Source organism: Gossypium arboreum, chromosome 9 (assembly GCF_025698485.1).
Source record: "Gossypium arboreum isolate Shixiya-1 chromosome 9, ASM2569848v2, whole genome shotgun sequence".
NCBI classification, from domain to species: domain Eukaryota; kingdom Viridiplantae; phylum Streptophyta; class Magnoliopsida; order Malvales; family Malvaceae; genus Gossypium; species Gossypium arboreum.
Window position 1 is genome coordinate 64,972,821 of NC_069078.1, and position 24,723 is coordinate 64,997,543.

The 24,723-nt window shown below is 31.7% G+C and overlaps 1 protein-coding gene and 2 long non-coding RNA genes across 3 annotated transcripts; all 3 read left to right on the forward strand.

The window, feature by feature from the left end:
• The first annotated feature begins 229 nt into the window (after window positions 1-229).
• On the forward strand, window positions 230-5,522 carry LOC108454453 (ubiquitin receptor RAD23b-like). Its single transcript, XM_017752920.2, has 12 exons — window positions 230-594; window positions 686-847; window positions 1,994-2,032; window positions 2,126-2,202; window positions 2,289-2,333; window positions 3,413-3,590; window positions 3,688-3,822; window positions 3,926-3,991; window positions 4,100-4,147; window positions 4,230-4,339; window positions 4,934-5,012; window positions 5,104-5,522. The coding sequence occupies exons 1-12, from the start codon at window positions 529-531 to the stop codon at window positions 5,218-5,220; spliced, it is 1,122 nt and encodes a 373-aa protein (XP_017608409.1). The 5' UTR covers window positions 230-528; the 3' UTR covers window positions 5,221-5,522.
• A 3,839-nt stretch (window positions 5,523-9,361) lies between these two features.
• On the forward strand, window positions 9,362-11,930 carry LOC128280921 (uncharacterized). The gene is made up of 2 exons (XR_008271130.1): window positions 9,362-9,441; window positions 11,519-11,930. It is a non-coding gene; the product is annotated as an uncharacterized LOC128280921 (long non-coding RNA).
• A 1,030-nt stretch (window positions 11,931-12,960) lies between these two features.
• LOC128280922 (uncharacterized) lies at window positions 12,961-14,532 on the forward strand. Its single transcript, XR_008271131.1, has 2 exons — window positions 12,961-13,092; window positions 14,142-14,532. It is a non-coding gene; the product is annotated as an uncharacterized LOC128280922 (long non-coding RNA).
• The last annotated feature ends 10,191 nt before the right edge of the window (window positions 14,533-24,723 follow it).

The following is a 24,723-nucleotide window of genomic DNA, read 5'->3' on the forward strand; positions in this document are numbered from 1 at the left end:
TTAGCTTGGTAGCCATGTAAAAAAATGATGTATTGAATTTGAATTTAATAGAAGAATTTTAACGATTTTAACAATTGGACATATATTTTTAAATTTGAAAAGTAAGAGGACTAAATTTCTTGAAATAAAAGTAAAGGGATTAATTCTAAATGTATGAAGAGTACAGGGACCTGTAGCAAAATTTAACTTATTTACCAAACTATTTGAAATTAGTTACAATTGGGGGACCATTTTGCACATTAACCCTTCAACTTATGAAGTAAAAAAGTAAAAAAAAAAATAAAATCTAGAGAGCAGCTACCTCTTCTCTGCAACAAAAGCAAAAAAGCTCTCCTCCCTCCATTCTCTTTTGATTAATATTTTTCCCCTTTTTTAAAATTTAATTTTAAATAAACTCTCTTTTTATTTGATTTCCCTTTGAATCCCTTTAAGACTCAATTTATAGTGTTCTCTTTCCCTTCCTCCCTGATTCAAATCCGCAATCCACAATCCGAGAACGCTGCCGTTTCGTTCCCTCAATTCGTCGAAATGAAGCTCACCGTCAAAACTCTAAAGGGCAGCCACTTCGAAATTAGGGTTCAGCCCAACGACACTGTAATCCCCTCTTTTTGTAATTTTCATTCAATTATTGTTTTATTAGGGCTAAAATTTTTGGCTTAAAGTTTCATTTTTGTTTGGGAATTAGGTTATGGCGGTGAAGAAAAACATAGAGGATATACAAGGGAAAGACAATTACCCATGTGGACAACAGCTTTTGATTCATAATGGGAAGGTTTTGAAAGATGAAACTACGTTAGCTGATAACAAAGTCTCTGAAGATGGTTTTCTTGTTGTCATGCTCAGCAAGGTTAATTTGATTAATTTTCTAACCATTTGTATCGTTTTATTAGTGTTTTTGAGTTTAGTAGTTAATTTATATGTGAATGATGTTGTAATCCTATGTTATTTGGACTCGGGTATCATTGTCGGATATGAGTCTAACTCGGGTATTAAAATTCTTTTTCTAAGTTTTATCATGCCATATCCCCATTACCTTATTTGGAAAAATGTCATTCACATCAATATGGAATTATTGAAAAATGAAGAGTTGGAGCAACGTAAAGATGATCTACAAGATGGGAGTTTGATATATGATATACACGCGTCAGATATATATATATATATATATAAAGCTATTTTAAATAATATAGTTTTTGGATTGTTTGGTTAGTAACTTGATGGTTAATTCAGGTATTTTGGTACTGTACAATTGGAGGGTTAATATTCATACAGATAGTAGTAACAAACCCACACCACACGCCATGTCTTAAGGGAGCTGCACTTTTGTTGTATCCAAGTAACCCTTATCTTTTGATTTGTGCCCTAATAAAATTTTACTTCAAATGAAAGGTTGATTTATGTTAAAGCTCATTTAGGTGCAAATTAAGGTTTAAGTGCTCATTTGAGTACAAATTTGAGGTTAATGGCTTAATCTGGTGTATATTAATGGTTAACGACTTTATTTAGTACCAATTAAAGGGTAACGGCTTATTTGGGTGTAAATTAAACTTTAGCAGCTTACTTAGGTAATTTGGTAAATTCAGCTGCTTTCCCGTGTTTTTAGCCTACTGATTTTAATGATTAATCTATCTAATTGAAGATGGGATCTGATTTGAAGATAGTTTTTGTTAGTGAACCAGCCCATCCTTGTAGCAAGATACCTTGGTTGTTCTAATATTATACCAATTTGAGGCTGTATAGTTTTGGTGGTGGAGCTTTCGTCAAAAGCTGTAGGATTCATTCTGCAAATCTTTAATGAATACATGTTGACCAGCAATGTGGACTGTGGACTGTGGACTGTTTCATGATTGCTTTTTATCAGCTTCCTTCTTGTATAGATTAGTACAGTTTGGTACCTTTTATTGATTTTAGAAAATCCTGGTTTAGCATGAGCTCTTTGTATGTAATTGTTGTATTACTTACAATATTTTCAATTCTTTGGTTGTGCTTACAGAGCAAATCTTTGGGTTCGGCTGGGACCTCGTCTGCTCAGGTTTCCTTCATATTCGTTCTTCTTGTTACATTGAGCATTATGTTCAAGTTTCGTATAGTATAGAATCAACTTTTTCCTTGTCTTCCATCACAGCCTGCTTCATCAGCTCCGTCTACAACTGCACCTGTTTCTAATCCTACCCCTGCCCCAGAAATTCCTGCACAAGCACCGTAAGTTCATTCTGGAATAGTTTTCCTCCCTCAAAATCTGCCCTTTTTCCCGAAGTCAGTAGCATTCATAATTTCTTTCATTTCAGGGACTCAAAGAGCGGTACATCTGCTTCAGATGCTGCAACAGCTAAGTATGTGGTGTATCTCCAAAATACCTGTATATAAGGTTAATAAATGCTTGGATTTATGTGCATGGAACTCATGCTGTTAAATGTCATGATAGAGAAGTATTTAAAACCACTTATGATTCATTTTTGCTTACCGAGGAAAGAAGATAAGAGAACAAGAGTCTTTAGATATCAGTTTGATTTCCTTTTGGTTAGTATTTCCATTCTGGAAATTACTTTTAGATGGAAAAAAACCAAATAACCAAATGGCTGGTGGACAAAGAGAAAAAAAACCTAATAGTTATTATTTACGTTCTGCAGTGCCCTGTTTTGTTCTTTTTATTTTCTTCGTGACATATTTTCCTTCCTATCTAACTACTGAAGCTGACAATTTCCGTTCCCTTGATTGAAACAAGAAAATGAGTTGATGCAGAGATCACATTCTTTATCCCAAGCTTTAGGCATTCTTTTATCAAGTGGTCTCTAACCCCTTTTTTGTCCGTCTTGCTTAGATTCTATTTTTATTCTCCATTTAAATCTAGATATTGAGAAATTTGAAAGGGTTATTTTCTTGTTCTAGGGTCTTTTATCTTTGCCTTGAATCATTGGGTTTAAGCATTACTTCAACTATATTTAATCATTTAAAGTATGGTAGCAACATGCCCTTTTTTTCTTTCTATCAAAGAATCATATGAACGATTAATTCCCACATGATACACTTTTTATCAAACCGAGAGAGCTGTTTTGCTTAACAGATCTCTAACCTGTTTTTTTTGTCAGAACTCGGTAGTAGAGCTTTCAACTGACACTTGATTTTTAGTTTTTGTTTTTTTGATTGGAACTCTTATTATCAGTTCGTTTATTGTTGTAACACATTATTCTATCTTTTATCTCGTATTGTATCTGTTGACAAACGGTGCTAGGGTTATTCTTTTTTCTGTCTAGACATTTTGAGATTTTATGAGGTGTTATTTGTTTGATTTTATCTTCTTTTGATTTTTTTCTTGGAACTTGTGTTTTGAAGCTCTAGCAGACTTCCTTTTTGGTACTTTCTGAACATTGTGAAAATAATGGGAAAAAACTTTTATCTTACCTTGTTGCAGTCCAAATACTGATACCTATAGTCAAGCCGCTTCGAATTTAGTTGCTGGAAGTAATCTTGAGCAGACTATACAACAATTGATGGATATGGGTGGTGGCAGCTGGGACAAAGAAACAGTAACACGTGCACTTCGAGCTGCTTATAACAACCCCGAGCGAGCAGTGGATTATCTATATTCAGTATGCTTGAAATTTAATGGTTGTATATACAGCCAGAATTCTAACATTGAACTACTATATTAATCTGGTTGCGGTTATGATGCCATTTTATCTTCAGGGGATTCCTGAATTGGCAGAAGTGGCTGTTCCAGTGCCTCATTTTCCTTCAAGTCAAACCACTGAATCCGGTGCTGCCCCAGTTGCTCCTGTTTCAGGGGCTCCTAATTCATCACCTTTGAACATGTTTCCTCAGGTAAACCTCAGATTGTTGATGTGCTTTGATCACGTGTAGAAATTGGTAGTTCTTCTTTCGAGTGGTTTGATTTTGGGTTCCTAACATGCTGAAGTGATACTAGGAAACACTCTCCGGTGCCGCTGCTGGTGGACTTGGATCCCTGGATTTCCTCCGAAACAATCAACAGGTGCAGGCTTGTTATACGATTTTTGTTTATTTGCTTTCTCTGTTACTATGAAGATCTTTAATTCTTCGACATAAGGAATTCTAAAGTGCATGTTTGTTTGCATTTTAGTTCCAAGCATTGCGTTCAATGGTGCAATCAAACCCACAAATTTTACAGGTTTGCATTTCTATGTTTTTCACTGGCTAAACATCAAGAGCTTTTATTGTTCCGGATTTAATCGGCTTTTCTTCTATTACAGCCCATGCTTCTGGAGCTGGGAAAGCAAAACCCCCAGCTTTTAAGATTAATTCAAGAACATCATGCCGAGTTTCTTCAGCTAATAAATGAACCTCTCCAAGGTTCTGAAGGGTTAGTGCTTACCAAATATCATATCCGCTTTTTGATGAATCATCTACAGTTTTATTGGGGGTAGAGCTGAAGCTTTGTTATTTATTTTATCTTGTTTTTATAACTGTTTTGGATTCGTCAGTGATAAACCATTAACTTTGGCCTTCTAAAACCTATGTTATTCGGATTCGGGGGTGAGTATCGGTGATAAACTTGTTTTTTTAGAGAAAGTTTTCTATGTATTTGGAGGATCCTTGAAGGTTTTATCCTCATATCGGCGTGTTAAATATGAGTAGTTCATGAAGAGTTCAAGCAGACACTATATCTTGAGATTTATATTGATCCGGCTTTCGTATCTTTTCAAGTATCAATATCGATAGTTGACTTAGATCTGAAGATGGGTATAAGATATACGGACAAATCTTGTAAGGATTATTGAAATACGTGAAAAGGCCTAGAAAAAAAAATCATATCCGTGTTGAACACATACATGTCTGACACTCACACCCGAGTCCTATTGAGATTAACAGAAGCTTTATTGTTTCATTAATGTATGGACTATCTATGCATCAACTTAAGCATCGTTAGTAACATTAGTATAAATTTGTATTTCAGGGATATATTTGATCAAGCTGAACAAGAAATGCCTCATGCAATCAATGTGACCCCGGCAGAACAGGAGGCTATCGAACGGGTATGCAAAATTGGTGGTTCATCTTTTGGGGACCCTCTCTAAGTTCTTTTACTGAGCAATTCTTTTTTTTTTTTCTTTTTTTGCCTTGTAGCTCGAAGCAATGGGATTCGATAGAGCACTCGTCATCGAAGCATTTTTGGCTTGTGATCGGAACGAAGAATTGGCAGCAAACTACTTACTGGAAAATTCTGGGGATTTTGAGGATTGAAAAGTTGAATCTTTCCTTACCTGATTTCATGTTTACCCTGGAAAATTTAATTGAATGTTTTCTTTTTAATTTCCCATCTAAATTGTTTCTGATATAGGCTTTAACAAAATTCATTTTCTTTTAATTTTACTGAACAAAATTAAAAACCTTCTTCATTTGATCCAATTAGCTGGTGTATACAAGGCTGTGATAGGGATTTATATTGGTGGTTTTGGTTGGTTTTAAGTATTGATTATATAAAAGGTTAAAAAATTTCAGCCTGAACTGAAGCTGAAATTACTCAAAATTCCAAACAAATCAAATTTAGGTTTGAACGTGGTTCCTAATTACATAGTAGAAAGCACTGATTAAATTTTTGGGATGGTTATTTTGATATGTTTGGTTCACTTGGCACTTTATTAAGGATCTTGATGTGTTGGTAGATTTCAAAATTGCTCCCATTGAACTCAGTACAAAGCTTAATAATTTTAACATTTTTGAGTGATATTTATTATTAACAAGAGTTAGTTTATTATTCTTTTGTGTGTTGGCTTGATTGTTAGAGTATTCACCGTTTCAGGTATAGTTTGGAATCAAGTCATGTTAGTTGTGTTGTTATGTTACGGTGTTGTCCTCTTTTTGTAATTAAAAGAAAAAGTTTGTTTATTATTAACAAATGTATAATTTAGTCTAGTTATTTTAAAATTATATTTATTTTTTAAAAAATTAATAAATTATCCCAAAATTAATACATGGCTATATTTTAAAATAAATTTAAATGTTGTATTTAAATTAGAATATAATTTAAAATTTAATACGATAGCAGTTAAAATAAATTTAAAATGAAACCATTTTATGATTTTGTGGTGAAAAAAATATTATTTAAGTCACTACACTATACGTCTCTGACCTTTGCCGCTGATGTGTTTCCCTTTTGCTTTGCCAAAGTGGTTGTGCTGCCCCATGTCGACTGTACTGCTGGAGCTCCTTGCTCTCCCTTCTCTTGTGTGATCCGTGTGTTGTGCGGATAGTGTTGCCAGCTTCGACTTTGTTTCTGAGGGTTTGGGATTTGGTCTTTTCAGCTTTCGAGCTTGTTCTCTTGGGGTCATAGATTAGGAGTTTTAATGTTAGTTTTCTTATGAACAAAATAAAGAAAATAATAAATTTCCACCATAGTAAACGCACACTTAATTTATGTGATCCATGTAGTCATAGTTAAAAGGGTAAAGTATCAAAATGGTTATTTTTGTTTGTCTTAGATTACATTTTAGTTACTTATATTTGAAATGTTATATTTTAGTCACTTATGTTATTGTTTTGTTACGAAATGATCATTCTGCCGTTAAGATCTATTACCTCCCAAAGACAGTTTGACGTGGCAGTTAAAACAGGTTGTAAATGCTAACGTGGATGTCTAGCCAAGTAAATTAATTGATTTTTTTTAATTAAATAAATTTATTTAATTGAAAATTCTAAATTAATTAAAAGAAAATATTAATTTGGTTTCTCGAAATAATCAAAACCATTGCATCAGATTAATCCTTGAACTAGAAAAAAAAGAACCATTGGTTTCATTTTTCTTTTAGTTTTCGTTTCCATTTTGAAGAAAAAAACCATCAATTTTCATAGTCTATCTTTGTTGAATCGAAACAATAGAAATCGAATTGAGTGGTTCATCAATCGTTTGGATTTTTTATTCAAAACAAAAGAATAAATGATCGATTCAATGGAGGGTCCAAGCATGGTTTACAATAAGTAATTGTTTTTTGTTCTTTACTTGGGTTTTGAGTTATTATGGTTTTTTTTTATTATAAAAATGTGATCTATCTTTTCATTTTTTGTGCATATGTGACATAAAAAAAAGACATACTTCATGTTTATTTGTGTACTGTGAGCAACCACAATAGCAAGCAGGTATAGAGGTTGGTGCGTCAATTTCTTCTTCTTCTTTATTGTTCTTTTCTTCTCTTCTCTAATGGTGCTAAAAAAAATCCAATTGTTACTTGTTTTAAAACAGGAGAAAATTAATTTTTAGGGCAAAATTTTGTATTCTATTTTCATAAAAAAAATAACTTTTTTCATCTTAGCTGAGTATCCAGGTTGGCATTTAAAACTCATTTTAATTATCATATCGGACTGTCGTTTGGGAGGTAACAGATCTTAACGGCAGAGTGGCCACTTCGTAACAAAACGATAATGTAAATAATTAAAACGTAACATTTCAAATATAAGTAACTAAAATGTAATATGATGTAAACAAAAGTGATTATTTTAATAGTTTATTCCATAGTTAAAAGATGACACTCAATAGATGGGGAGAAGGAAGCCAAGAATCTTATATGTTCGGAGTCGACAATTATTTTTAATTTTGTATAAATATAAAGTAGGTCAAATTCTGTAAAAGATTATCAATAATTAGTAGCGAACTTTTTTAATTTTAATTTGATCATTTTTAGTCATTATACTTTTTAAATTATAAAGTTTCAATATGGGCCCAAATGATGGCCATTAGTTTATTAACTTAAATTATGTTATTTTCATAATTTTATGTGACATATATATTATCACATATGTAATACTATATCAGGTTGTTATTTTCATATAATATTAAAATAAAGAACATCATTTTAATTAATGAATTTAATGGCTTCCATTTGAATCGAATTAAAACTTGAAATTTTGAAAATTATAAAGATTAAAATGATCGAATTGAAGAACATGAACTAAATTCAAAATTTTCAAAATAATACAGACTAATAGCAAAATTTAACCTAATAGATTTAATTGTTGTTGTTTTAATCAAGACTAAAATTGACCCAATTAATATATACAAAGAAGAAATACCAATGTTTTAAAAACTGAGCCGGTGGTCAAATCTGTTTGGCCACTAGTTCACCAATTCAACCGGTCTGATTAAAAAATTATTAAAAATTAAAAAAAAAATTAAAAATCTGGTTCAATCAATCCGTATTGATTCTTGGGTCAACCAGGTTAAAAGACCTCCCTAGATCAGTACTCCAACTGATTCCTAATCCAATCAGTCTAATCGACCAGTCTAGTCCAAACAACATTGCAAAATACCTAACTCACGCATAGTGTAGGGACTAATAACATAATTTCTCCAAATTAAAATACATGACTAAACCCACCGTCTGAGCTAGGGGTGTAATTGAGTCAAGCCAAACCTAAATGGTGGCAATCCCAATCTCAACTCAGAGACTTAATTGAGCTACTTGAGCAAGCTTGAACTCATTCATATTTAAGCTCTTTCTATATAGTAAGGATAAAAATATAGTGAAGCTCTTTCTATATAATGAGGACAAAAATATAGCGAAACGAAAAATCTTGATTAGGCTTGTGAGTTGTTCAAATTAAGTTTTAGGGTTTAGGGTTTAGGGAGGTCAAATTTAGCTCGAGCTCTAATGGACAATTATCTTATTGATTAGACTTTTTCTAGGTCGAACTCTAATTTGAGGTAAATATGGCAACATGGTGTGGCGAGGTGGTTTCTTCCCTACCCCAACCTCAACTGGATATACCCCGCCAAAACTCGAAATTAAACATTACTTGACCTGCCCCGAATCCAACCCGACAGATCAAAGCTATACTTGGTTCGGACTTTACTCGATCTAATTAAAGTTCAATGACCAAAGCATAATCTAAATCATACATAAGTAACTATTTATGTTGTTTACCTTCCTATTAATTTTTTTCTAGCTTTAATGTATAAACATTAATATAAATTTCATTATCATATATTTCTAACTAGTATTATATGTAACATCCCGATTTGGGGCTTAGTCGGAACAGTGGTTTTAGGACCACAAATCCGATGAGGAAAATTTTATTTTAATTATATTTTTATGGTCTATGATTTCACAAAATTATTTTGTGAAAATTTCGTTCGAAAATTTTGACGTTTGGGCACTCAATTTAGTAAAAAGGACTAAATTGTAAAAAGTGTAAAATTTGAGTTTTATATGTTAGAGATGTCTAATTGTCATGAAATTTTAAATAGGAGGTCCTTAAATGATAATTAAAGCATTGTATAAATTTTTGGACAAAAATGGCCTTGTTTGGGTAAAATTTGAAAGAATAGTAAAAAGGGCATTTTGGTCATTTAAGGGTAAAATGAATTAAAAGACAAATTTTAAACCCCAAATGTGTCTCTTTCTTCTTGCTACAGCAGGATGTACCAAGAGAAGCCATGTTTAGGGTTTGGCCAAGCTTCAAAGCTTAATAGTAAGTGATTCCGAGATCCGTTTTTAATGTTCTATGTATTTTTGAAATCCCGGTAACATGATTTGCTCATTTCTAGCATTATTTTGAGTTAGGATTTGTTTAAAAATTTACACATGAATGATATGCATGTATTTTGATGTTTAATGGTAGAAGATGAAGCTTGAAATTGTGTTAAACAACTTTTGCTAAGCGATTTTACGTGAAAACGAGTAAAACGATATAATCGGTAAAAATACCTAATGTTCATAAGTACATGTTAGAGTGAGAATTTGATGTTTATATAGAAGGGAAAAATGATCAGAATGTCATAAAACATAAGAAAATAGGAAGAAGTTTAATTTCCGAACCTTGGGGCAAAAGTGAAAATATGCAAAAGTTTAGGGGTCAAAATGAAAATTTTTAAAAATATGATTTTTAGACCCATATGAATAGTGTGACTAATTAATAGGCTAAATGTGATATTATAGATCAAGGAAATCGAGATTTGGGCTTAAATTAGGAAAATACAAGGTTATAGACTAGAATGGTAAATTGCCATTTCTGGATCCGGGGTAAATTTGTACGTAAATAATTTATTGATTCTTCTTATTTTATTATATTTTGTTATCATATGAAATGTGGCTGCCTATAGAATGATTATTTATTGTAAATTGCAAATTGAAAAAGGACTATGAATAAATTGTAACATGTTGGAAAGTGAGGAATTTCCCGGTTGAGCCTTCGGAATAGAAATGATACAAATGATCTATTGTGAGGTCATGTGTGTAGTACTAAGTGCAGGCTACTATGCGTACTCGATAACTTCGATCACGTGTGTAGTACTAAGTGCAGGCTACTACATGTATCAGATGGTTAGGTCACGTATGTAATACTAATTGCAGGCTACTACGTGTACCGGATAATTGGTTGCATGTGTAGTACTAAGTGCAGGCTACTATGCGTACTAGATAGCTTTGGCTACAAGTGTGAAAATATGTGCAGGCAATTGAGTATCAGTTATTATTCTGAAGAGTTCAACGGGAAAATCGATTAAGTAAAAATACATGTGAACATGATTATATGATGAATAAGTACAGGTATATGTTTAAGAAAATTTTGAGCAATATGCTCGATATTTGAGTGAACTTCGATAAGACAAAATGGATTAAGTGAAATTATGTAAGAGTGAATTTTAGTAGTAAAACAGTGTTGGACAGCAGCAGTTGTGTGACTTTGAAAATTCACCAAAAATTGTGTAGGTTGAATTAAATTTCAAATAAATTATGGAATTAAAGCTTAATGAGGATATTTTATATAAAAGAAACAGGGGGAGCAAAAGAGTTATATATTATGTGATATTCTAATTTCTGTGAGATAGTGTCAGAATGAATTCAAGATCCCCTGTTTTGACTTGGAAAAATTGTTAAAAATTGTAGAAAAATAATTATGGGTTATAATTTACCAAAAATTGTGTAGGTTGAATTAAATTTCAAATAAATTATGGAATTAAAGCTTAATGAGGATATTTTATATAAAAGAAACAGGGGGAGCAAAAGAGTTATATATTATGTGATATTCTAATTTCTGTGAGATAGTGTCAGAATGAATTCAAGATCCCCTATTTTGACTTGGAAAAATTGTTAAAAATTGTAGAAAAATAATTATGGGTTATAATTTATATGTTTAGAATCCTTAATGAGTATACTTTCAGGAGAAAGAGACGGGAACATTATCCGAGTCTCGTACTATGAGATAATAAATTTTAGTGAAGAAAGGTTGAAGCTGTCTAACAGCGAAACAGGGGAGACTTTGAATAATAAACTGTACTTATTGGCTAGGCCAAAAATTCTGAAAATTTTATGGTAGAAATATATATGAGTCTAGTTTCTGGAAAAATTTACAGATCTTAATTTTGAGTTTCTTAACTCTAGATATAAATGATTTAGTGACTATAACTCAAGAAAGCAGCTTAACTAGAACATGTGTAAATGTAGAATTGGGTTAGTTTTACTATGGAAAGCATGTTAGTAAATTGCTTATTATTTTCATGTGAGCTTACTAAGCGTAAAGCTTACCCCCTCTTTTCCATTTCTTTTAGTGTTTTCAGGTTAGCTCAGGGTTGGAGATCGTCGGAGGTAGTATCACACTATCAAGCTAATACCTTGAGAGTATAAACACATATGCTAGAATTATCAAGTGAGTGGCATGTATAGGGACCTAGTTTTATAACATGTGTGTTATAGGCTTTAAAGGCCTATATAAGGGACGATATGCATGTGTTTAAGATGTTTTAACTTTGGAAAAAAATTTTATGGCCCGATTTTGCATGTTGTAAATGTTTAAGTCTGGTAACGCCTCAAACCCTGTCCCTGCGTTGGATAAGAGTGAGGAGTGTTACATTATATATAATGGTACTTTGGTAATTATACTAGGTTGAGGCGGGATGGATTTTTCTTAAGGGATAATATAATTTTTGGCCTCTAAACTTGATAACGAGGTTCACTTTGATACTTATATCCTTTTTTGTTCATTTTGGTAATTGTATTTTTTTTGTCTCACTTTGGTACCTAAACTTCGCAACTAGATCTATTTTGGTCCCTTAAACTTGGATTTCATCAAGATTTGATGATGTGACCAATGTTCTTAGAACATGTATATTGGTCCACACTAAGGGGTTGAATTGATTGAATGGAATACTGGGACAAAACCAGGAGTTGAATAAGTTGAATCGGTTTAATAAAATCTTTTATGAAATTTTAATTATTTTTTGTCTAGTAATTGAATTGATAAAACCGATTAAATTGAGAATAAGTGGTCTAATCAGTTCAATCACTGGTTCGGTTATTAGAAAATTGTATGTGGCACTCTAAGATTCTATCATGTCATCACATGAAAATTTATATAATTTTTTTAATTTTCAAGTGATGATGTGACACAAGCTAATGATGTATTATCAAACTTCATATATTTTTTATTTTCAAAAATCAAAATGAATCTACTTGCTACATTCAGGAATACAAAATTATAATTTGGTTTTGAAAAATACCCGACACTCAAACCCATGGAATTAAGAATTTCTTCTTCTTTTTTAATCTCTATTCGAGGAGTAGGGGCAGATTTAAGGGGTGGCAGGGGCAAACCCATGGAATTAAGAATTTCTTCTTTTTTAATCTCTATTCGAGGAGTAGGGGTAGATCTAAGGGGTGGTAGGGCCGACCCAAAAATTTTTATTTAGGTTCTTTATAATTTATAAAATTTTAAATTAGTAATGATAAAATTACACTTTGACCCCTTTAAAATGATAAAATTTGATTTAATTATTTAAAATTATTAAAATATAAATTATTAAAATGAAAAATTATATTTATATTTTACTATTATAAAAATATATAATTTAATTTTGATACCCAAATAAAATTTTTGACTTTGATATTGACTATAAAATAAATTATTTTTAACCAAACAAAAACAAAAAGACGGTTTTGCCAGTAAAACAAAAGCACCCTAATATTATTGTTTTTCTATTATGACGTCCCTTGCACCGAGACATAAGGAGAAGATAAAGGCAAGCTCAGTGATTATATAAACATACGAACATCACCCAAATAATACCTCCCCCCATTGGTTGCTTCTTCCATTTTCATCATCCAACCTTGATTTTCCCTCCTTTGTGTAAGTCCATTTTTTTTAATATTCATTTCCAGTTTTGGGTTTTGTTTCCTCTTTTTTAATGATACAGATGGATTTTTCTTTCTTTCTTTTGAATTTGATGTTTGTTTGGTAGGAAAAAAATGTAAAAAAATTCTTTGATTTTCTTTTCTGTTATGGCATTTGGTTTTCCATGTACGTTTGATAAATTTTCTCAGGCTTTTTCTTAAAAAGGATTCTGAGTTGATAACATGTTTTCATTATGTCTGCAATGAGGAACATTTTTTGGTTAAATAATTACAAACATGTTGTTTGTTGATATGCTTTGTTGTAATCTAATTCGACGTTAGTTTTGGATACATATTCGAGCATGAATATCATGGGACGGAGCCCGGAATTTTGTATAAAGTTCGAGATAATACTATAAAATTTTGTGTTAAAAAAACTTAAATTGAATTATTAAATTTTCAGAGGGATTGAAAATGAATTTTCCCATTTAATTAAAGGTTATAAAGATGTTGTCCAGACATTTGAAAGCAAATTTATGATAAATATCCGACCTGATTATATTAATTTTTTTGAGTTACGTTATGCTGGTTGTTCAATGTTTCTTCTTGACGCTACGGGGAAGTTAGAAATTTTTTTAGGAGCTAGAAATTAAATTTTAATTTTTAATAGTTTATATATTTATAATTTTAAAAGATTAAATTAAATTTTTATATTTTAGAGATTAAATGTAATTTTATCTTTATTAATTTAAATTTTAAAATTTTTAAAGGGCTTAAATGGATAATTTTTCATTTTAAGCGGTCGAAGCTACTATAATCCCCTAAATATGCCACTAAGTTACTCGAATTTGATTGTAGATATATATTCACGAGCATTTATAAATTAATTTTTTGAAGAAATTAATGTATTTAAGAGGGTATTTAGAGTATTATATCTTCATACATGTGTTCGAATTCGTACTCGACATATGCCGAAGTACGAGTCCTTCCCTAAATACGAGTCCTTCCCTATGATTACACACTATGTTCTTTGTCTTTGAGCCATGCTCTTCCCTATGATTTCAGATCAGATCGGGGAAGGACTTCCGGTCTTAAGCTATGGTTGTTGAAAGCATGGTTTCTACTCCGTATCGGAGGTCGGTACCGATGAGGAAGCAACCCCAAGAGTTTGGTAGCTTTTCAACACTCGTTCAGAGGCATAGATTCCTCTTGACCACTTTTGGTTTCTTGACAATCCTTTGTACGATCTACCTTTACTTCGCCGTTACTTTAGTGGCCTCGGATACGTGTTCCGGCTTGAAAGGAACACAGAGACCGACATGCCAACACCGTCACGCAACGTCGATAATGTACAATGGGAAACTGAAATTTCTTTAGTATGTTTATGGTAAATTGAGGGCTTATAATTATCTATGTTCACATACAATGTCTAATATTAAGTTGGTCTCATTTCTTATTTTTCTTGCATTTTCGAATATATTTGGATATGGGTTTGGGTATGATTCTCCAAAAAAAAACTCTTTAAATATATACACATGTCTAACGCACATTTGAATCCAAGTAAAATAATTAATAATTAAAAGGAAAATCGAATTGAAATTGTCAGTTAATTGAATATTAGTTTAATTGGTATGATATTGCTACTATAACTTAAAAGTTGTGGGTTCGAGTATGTTTAAATAATGCCCTTCAATTTAATGGTTTTGAGAGCGGCATTAATATAGAGATATATTCCAATTTAGGGGATTAAGAAAGTAATTACAGTTTTGTTTTGATAGCACATGGCAATTGTCGAGATAGTAACGACACTTTTGCAAATACAAAGAACTTTATTTTTTTTTCAAACGCTTTTGGATGACAAAATGTAATTGTATTTTAATTCGTCATATCATGTCTAGTAGTACATTGTAATTACAAAAAAAAAAAAATTTATCGTGACTAATTATCTCACATAGTTTTTCAAATTCTCAATCCTTCATAAGCATTATAGAAATTAATTGGGGTGTTCCAATTACACTCAAATGAGATTTATTGATTACAACATTTACCCAAATATATTACATGTGTAATTACAAGCAATTATAATAAATTACTAATCACACATGTATTGTAATTAATTACATCCAAATCCAATTACTAAGCATATTTGGGTTATAATTGGTAGGTTCACTGTGATGACTTTCAATTTTTTTTTTAAAAGAAGTAATTATACTTGTTAGGCAAATACGTTTAGGGTCTATTTCAACAACATAGAGTAATGTGAAAAATAGAATGTTGATAATGATAATATATCGCAAAGAAAAGAGAAATAAAAAATAAAAAATAAAAAACACACAGATTTTTACATGGAAACCCTTTCGGGAAAAGAACCACAGGCAAATGAGAAGAAAATTCACTATGTCGAATTCGAATGATTACAAGAGGAATAGACTATGTCTATTTATAGGCTTGTAAAACCATATTCTAATAGAAGTGTAGTAAGATTGAAACACATTATTCTAATCAATATCGAATAGATGGTGTTTAATAAGGTTTAAAAACCCTTATTCTAAAATAAAATAAAATAAATGTAGTTCTATATGGATTTTACTTTTATTTTATTTTACCACTGTATTTTATTTAAATAAAGATTTAGGTTACTCAATTCTAACAATCTCCACCTTGACACGAATTCTCAATAAACAATTTCTTCATCGCGAACTCTTAACAAACAAGTTCTCCACCTCTTCCATAAAACCCCTTAAGGGTTTAACTTCAACAATGAACACCAACCAAGTCTAAGCAATGCTCAAACTTGGTTATAGGAAGTGACTTAGTCATCATATCTATAGGATTTTCATGAGTACTAATTTTGCTCACAACAATATCACCACGAGCAATAATATCACAAATAAAATGATACTCAACATCAATGTGTTTTATTCTCTCATGAAACATTTGATCTTTTGTAAGGAAGATGTTACTCTGGCTGTCACAAAATACTATACTATTTTGAAAGTCTTTATTGAGTTCACTAAAGAGTCCCTTCAACCAAATAGCTTCTTTACAAGCTTCAGTAATCGCCATGTACTCAGCTTCAGTGGTAGACATAGCGACTGTAGTTTGCAAAGTGACTTTCCAACTGATTGCACAACCTTTGATTGTAAAGACATAACCTGTGAGAGATCAAGGTCTCTAGCAAAATCAGCATCAACATACCCAATAACTCCATCTCTAGTTTTTTCAAACTGTAAAAAACATCAGTAATACCTCGTAAGTATCTTAAAATTCACTGAATTGCTTTCCAATGTTCTTTACCGGGATTCACCTTATATCTGCTAACTGCACTGACTGCATATGATAAATCTGGACGTGAACAAACCATAGCATACATAAGGGATCCTACTACACTATAGTATGAAACATGTGACATGTACTTAATCTCATCATATGATTGTGGAGACAAAGCCAATGAGAGTCTGAAATGGGCTGCTAAAAGAGTACTAACAGGCTTAGTACTCTGCATATTGAACCTGCAAGAACTTTCTCAATGTACCCTTTCTGACTTAGGTACAATTTACTTGCTTTTCTATCTCTGAGAATCTTCATACCAAGTATCTTCTTTGTTGGTTCCAATTCTTTCATCTCAAATTCTTTACTTAGTTGGGCTTTGGCCTTTCTTATCTCTTATTTATCTTTCACTGCTATCAACATGTCATCAACATAAAGGAGTAGATACACAAAAAAACCATCACTGTTTTTCTTAAAGTAAACACAACTATCAAAGCTACTTCTTTTGAAATCATGAGAAGTCATAAAGGAATCAAACCTCTTATACCACTGTCTTGGTGACTATTTTAAACCGTAAAAGGACTTTTTCAGCAAGCAAACATAATCCTCTTTTTCTGAGAATGTAAAACCCTCTGGTTGTTACATGTAAATATCCTCCTTAAGTTCTCCATGCAAAAATAGAGTTTTTACATCTAACTGCTCAAGCTCCAAATCATGCATGGCCACAATACCAAGCAAAGCTTTAATCGAACTATACTTCACAACTGGGGAGAAAACATCTGTGAAGTCCACTCCTAGAATTTGGCTGTAACCCTTTACAATAAGCCTTACTTTATATCCAGGTTCTTCAACTCCTAGAGTCCTTTCTTTCTTTTTAAACACCTATTACAGTTAACAACCTTTTTACCTTTAGGAAATTTCACAAGATCCCAAGTTTTGTTTTTATGGAGTGATTTCATCTTCTCTTGCATAGCAAACATCCACTTTTTTGAGTCTTCACAGCTAATGGCTCTTGGTTTGCATCTATATCTTTAGCCACATTTAAAGCATAAGTAACTAGATTAGCCTCGGCATACTTCTTTAGAGGTTTAATTTCTCTTCTAATTCTGTTTTTGGTGATAGAGTATTGTGGTGAAGAAGCAACTCTATTCTGAATTTTTGTACTAACTTGAGGAATCGACTCTGTTGTAGATTCTGTATTAATCTAATACTCTACCTGCATTTGATTTTCTTTATTGGAAGAGTCTTTAAGAGATAAGTTAGGTAGCATAGTAGTTCCATAAAAAACATCTCTGTTAATCACAACTTTTCTATTTTCAGGACACCATAACTTATACCCTTTTATACAAGCTTTATAACCAAGAAAAACACATTTAATATAGATCTCGGTTCCAATTTTTCATTATCAACATGAGCATATACAGGACACCTATAGATCTTTAAATCAGGATAGTCAGTAAGATTACCAGACCATACCTCTTGTGGAGTCTTTTTCTCAATGGCAACAGATGGAGATCGGTTGATCAAAAAACATACAGTAGAGGATGCTTCGGCCCAAAATGACTTTGGTAAATTGGCATTTGACAACATACATCGAACTTTCTCCATGATGGTTCTGTTCATTCATTTTGCAACGCCATTTTGCTGTGGAGTATGACGAACTGTCAAGTGTCTCACGATCCCTTCTGACTTGCACAATTTGTTAAACTCATCAGAATATAATTTTAAGCCATTGTCTGTGCGGAGGTATTTTATTTGTTTTCCCGTCTATTTTTCAATCATAGTTTTCCAAGACTTAAATGCGAAAAACACATCACTTTTCTACTTCAGGAATAAATCCCAAACTTTTCTAGAAAAATCATCAATAACAGTTAGCATATAATTACCTCTACCTCTCGAAGGCACACTTCATGGCCCCTACAGATCAAAATGAATATACTCCAACGTTCCTTTCGTGTTATGGATTCCTCTGGTAAATCAAACTTTCTTTTTCTTCCAAAAAACGCAGTGCTCACAGAACTTCAGTTTGCAAATTCCTTACCCATCAAGAAGTCCTATATTTCCCAATTCTGCCATGCCATTTCCACTCATATGCCCTAGGCGCATATGCCAAAATTTATTAATATCATCATCTGACAAGGAAGAGATAGCGACAATTGCATTACCAATAACAGTAGAACCCTGCAAAACATATAACTTAGCAGTCTTTCTCTGCCCTTTCATCACAACGAAGGAACCTTTTAAAATCTTCAAAACCCCACTTTCAGCTGTGTATCTGTACCCTTTGAATCAAGAGTACTCAACGAAATTAAATTTCTCTTCAATTTTGAAACATGTCGCACGTCACTAAGTGTTCTGGCAACTCCGTCAAACATTTTAACTTTAATTGTTCCAACGCCTGCAATTTTACACGAAGTATTATTTCCCAACAAAACAACACCTTCAGACACTGTTTCATAAGTTGTAAACCAATCCCGATTGGGACTCATGTGGAAGGTGAAGCCCGAATCAAGGATCCACTCCTCGTTCACTTTAGAACTGTTGACAAAAGCAACTAGAAGTTCACAATCACTGTAGTCTTCTACAACATCGACTTCACCGGAATTTTCTAGTTGTTTTCCCTTTTGATTCACAGCCTCCCTTTTGATCTTGTTCTGTAGCTTATAGCGCTTAGATTTAATGTGTCCTTTCTTCTTATAGAAGTTACAAGTTTTACCTCTGTTTGAAGACTTCGATCTACCCTTAGATTTACCGCTAGGATTCCGTTCCTATGTCCTTGTATGATCATCATTAGCATTCCGATCTTGTCTCCCACAAACAATGAGACTCTTTCCCTGAGAGTCGGTTTTAACCACAAGATGCTTCATGTTATCAAACGAGGTTAAAGAATCATAACCCTCATCAACTGTGAGAGACTCGCAGCTATATAAAACCGTATCTCTAAATGTTGAATAAAACGGAGGCAACGAATAAAGTAGAATTAACCCTAAATATTCCTTATCATACTGAAACTCCATGGCCTCTAAGTTTGAGAGAATTTCTTTAAACACAATTAAGTGTTCGTGCACAGACGCACCTTCCTCCAAATGATGAGCATAAAGATGCTGCTTCATATGCAACTTGCTGATTAGAGTTTTCGACATACATATTTATTCCAGTCTCTTCCATAATGCAGCGACGGTCTTCTCCTTTATCACATCCTATAAAATTTCGTTAGACAAATACAGATGTAATTGTGTTAACACCTTTCGATCCTTACGCTTCTTCTCTTCATCCGTTAATGTCGAAGGCATCTTATTTATCCCTAGCAGGGCATCTTCCAGATCCATCTGTACAAGAACTGCTTGCATCTTAATCTGTAACAACGCAAATCTGGTGTTGTGATCCAACAGAGAAATTTCATACTTCAAAGACGCCATTACAGTGATCGAGATGAACAACCCGAAAGCTCTGATACCAATTTGTGAAAAATAGATTGTCGGTAATGACAATATATCACAAAGAAAAGAGAAATAAAAAATAAAAAACATACAGATTTTTATGTGGAAACCCTTTCGGGAAAAAAATCACGGGCAGAGAAGAAAAAAATTCACTATGTTGAATTCGAATGATTACAAGAGGAATAAACTATGTCTATTTATAGGCTTGTAAAACCATATTCTAATAGGAGTGTAGTAAGATTGAAATACCTTATTCTAATCAATATCAAATAGATGAAGTTTAATAAGGTTTAAAAACCTTATTCTAAAATAAAATAAAAGAAGTTTAGTTCTATATGGATTTTACTTTTATTTTATTTTACCACCGTATTTTATTTAGATAAGGATTCGGGTCACTCAATTCTAACAAGTAATTTGATGAAAATGGAATTATTAGGGTAATAATTGCACTCTATTGTAATTACAAATTCTTTAGATGTGTTTGGCTGACAGAGTATAATTACATCGTAATTCCTTGTCATGTTTGGTAGTACAAACTGGAATTACAAATTGTAATGATACAATTACATAATTTATATATATTTTAAAATATTAATTATTATTAAGAATTATCAGTATGATAAATAAATTGTAAACGAGGAACAAAAACTAAAATAACATAATCATATGTGTTAAGGTTGACCCGATTAAGCAACAAACAAGAAAAATAGCGGAATAAATTAAGAAATTGAGCACACAAATTTAACGTGGAAAAACCCCTCCAAAAAGGATAAAAAACCACGGGCAAAGATAATTTTACTATGATGATAAAAGAACGAAGAGTACAAAAGATAGAGATAAAGACTAAACCTCGAAAACCCGAAAACAAAGAACCTTCAAAACGTAAACACAATATTCTCTAAATGTGTTATAAGTTCTAATTTCTAATGGGTGTATTTTTCTAAGGTTGTAAAAGAGCATATTTATAGGCTAAATTCATAGGTCAAATAATAATAAAATAATCTAAACTAATCAGTGTTTGATTGAAACAAGTAAATAGAGTTTAACTGAAAGATTATTTTTTAAATTTGACTAAAAATAGGAGTCGTATTTAACAAATCTCCACCTTGACTCATATTTCCACAACACCATCTTTGCCAAAGCCCGCCACGAGTTTATCTTGAACTATACAGGGAATTAACTGAGTCAAATTTATGCTTAGAAACTGGAAGACTTCTAGCCTTCGACTTGTACACTGTCAAATCAAAACTAACCCGGGTCTAATTTTCACGAACACAATGCCCTAACTTTTTAAAACCTGCATCCAAAAGAGAACATCTCTTCAACGAAATGGTTATACCTTTTTCCCTTCTATGGCCAAGTTGTCTCCGCTCCAAACGAGTTGACTTCAACTCTGTAACGGAAAAGAGACGTCCGATTTCACCGGTTACTGTAGAACCTTCCAGAATATAAAGACTACCGGTTCTTTTACCTTTTAACAAAACGAGAGCTCCACGAGATACTTTATTGCTGCTCAAATCGATATTAATTATGCATCCTTTCAAGTCTAAAATACTGAAGAAGATGAGATTCTTTCATAAATCAGGTACATACCTAACATCTGATGGTGTCCTAATCGTCGCATCGTGCATATTAATTTTAACAGTACCAATACCAATTATCTTACTAGATGAATCGTTTCCCATGCGCATAACTCTACCTTCAACCGAACTGTATGTAGAGAACCATTCTCTATTAGGACACATGTGGAAAGAACATCCTAAATTTAGGATCCACTTGGACGTGAGCTTGGAGTTATCGCTTGTTGACACTAACAAGAAATCATCACCATTTTCATCGGCCAAATTAACACCAGCTACATCTTCCTCGTTACTCTCAGTAGCTATTTTATTTTGCAGTTTATAGCAATCTGCTTTGACGTGACCTAACTTTTTACAATAGCGACACCTTTTGTCTCGTTTCTTTGATGCTACAAAAACGGAAGCTTACCTATCTATCTTGCTATCCAAATGAAACTCATTGTCGAGTTTGTCTCTACTCAACAAATGACCCTTCACATCTTCGAACGAGATTTTGTCTCTGCCATAAATCATGGTCTCCCTGAAAGACTTGTATGAAGGAGGTAAAGAGCACAATAATAGCATAGCTTGATCTTCATCATCAATATGAACCTCAACGTTCTTTAAATCATTTAAAAGAGTAATGAATTGACTGATGTAATCTCTAAGAAGCTCACCTTCGTTCATGCGAAACGTAAATAGATGTTGTTTCAACACTAAACGGTTAGCCAGAGACTTAGTCACATAAAGAGTTTCTAACCTTTTCCACAAGGCAGATGAGGTCTTCTCCATCAATACCTCCTGCAATGCCGTATTCGCGAGGCACAAATGGATTGCAGACAAAGCCTTTTCATCAAGCTTTTCCCATTCTGTTTTATTTAGATTCTCAGGCTTTTCCCCGGTAACAACCTTTTTCAAATCGGATTGAACTAGAATTGCCATCATCCAAACTTGCCACAGATTGAAATTTGTCTCACCATCGAACTTTTCAATTTGAAACCTTGTTGTTGCCATCTTTTAATGAGCTGGTCTATGAAAATTGAACTAGCTCTAATATCAATTGTTAGGATCGATCCCATTAAGCAACGAACAAGAAAAATAGCGGAATAAATTGAGAAATTGAGCACGCAAATTTAACGTGGAAAAACCCCTACAAAGAGGGTAAAAAACTACGAGCAAAGATAATTTTACTATAATGGCAAAAGAACGAAGAGTACAAAAGATGGAGATAAAGACTAAACCCCGAAAACCCAAAAATAAAGAACCCTCAAAACGTAAACACAAAATTCTCTAAATGTGTTATGAGTTCTAATCTCTAATGGGTGTATTCTTTTAAGGTTGTAAAAGAGCCTATTTATAAGCTAAATCCATAGGTCAAATAATAATAAAATAATTTAAACTAATTAGTGTTTGATTGAAACAAGTAAACAGAGTTTAACTGAAACATTATTTTGCAAATTTGACTAAAAATAGGAGTCATATTTAACAATATTAATATATTCGTCCAAGAAAGTAGTCGAGAATACAATTACTAATAAAAATAATAAGAGCAATAAACGTCATATATAATTTTATCTAACTGTTCTAGCATTCCATATTTGTTGGACTATTCCTCTAAAATTTAACATATACTCCTTATCATCATTTGTTGGTCCTTAATCAAATTATTCATCAATTGAATCTGAATTTATATTATTAACATGTATTCTTCAAAGTATGAATCATCTCAATTCCACCTACAAATGAAGTAATGAAGTATGCAACATGCTAGTACAACCCAACTTTATTTTTTATGCTATACTAATGTGATGTTAATATGATAAATCTTATTGTAGAACAACAAATGTCCTCTCAGTCACATCTTAAAGCTTTGAATGTCTCAAATTAAAGAGTTCGCAAGCAAACTTTAATGCTTGTGTCGAGCTCCATTCTCTCAAATGATATTTATCTTACGATATGGTATAAGAAAATATTTTATATTTAAATAACTAGCATCTACCACATAATATTTAGATTCACGGTATAAGCGATCTGTAGTTTTAATTATAAAAACTCGTATAGACTTAATTTAGAGAAAACCTATGCTATATTATAACCTTTTTATAATACATACATTAGATTAAAAATAATATAAAATTTATAACGTATAACATTTATGAAAAAAAAGTTTTATAAGGTGTCCAATAACTTTAATAAAACATTTTATAAATAGTATAAATTTTTGTTATAACATTAGAAAATTATTTTTTATAAATAAGTATTTTTTATAAATAGTTTATTATTTTTTTATAAATTTTAGAAAATTATAGCATTTTGTTTATAAATAGTATATTATTTTTATAATATATAACATAAGCACGTAAATTAGTTACATCTATACTTTTTGGCCATACTTTTCTTTTTATAAATAAGTATATTATAACATGCGTAATTGGATTAGGGAATAATATATGAATGTTTGGCCATGGTTACCCAAACATGCCACTCTTGTTTAGTTACAAGCAAGGATGGCAATCTGAATATTATCTGAATCCACAAAATTTAGGTCAGATATTCGAATTACTGTCTACTATGGATTTTGAGCAAATGTAGATAGACCCTTTCAAATATCCATTCTCCGAATATGTATTCCTACAATTGCGGAATTGAATTCAGATATTCGTAGATATCTGATCCAAATCTACTAGTTACAAAATAAATGCTTCCAAAAGATTTGAACACAAGATCTTTTATATATAAAAACAAGTTTTAACCATCAATACTTGCCTTAAATATTTATTATAATTTACACAAATTAATAAGTGACATATAAAAACATAATAAAATATTTTATAAAATTAAATATAATAATTAATAATAAAATTAAATATAATATTATTATTAGAAATATATATTCTTTAATATCTTATTATCTTAAATCTCATTTAATCGTATTCTTTTGTATCCATAAACCTAACCAAATAATGAGATATGATTATCGAGTCCCTAAATTTGAAAAATTAATTAATATTTATATAATGAAAATAAATATTATAATATGAATTTATTTTATAATGTGGGATATAATTATATTTAGTACATATTGTATTTCAAAAATATATAAATACACATTTAGTTACATATAATGTTTCAATTATTATATATTAGTAAATTACGAATATATAATAATTATACAATTATGATATTATAATGTGCATTCTTTTATAAATGATATGTAACCTAAACATTGAATATGTAACTGATTTTATGGTAGATTATAAAATATACAATTAACATTATATAATTAAGGTGGATTATTAATTATATGTATCTCTATATATTACTATGTTATTATAATGTACATTTTATATTAATAATATGCATTTTTATATTAATAAT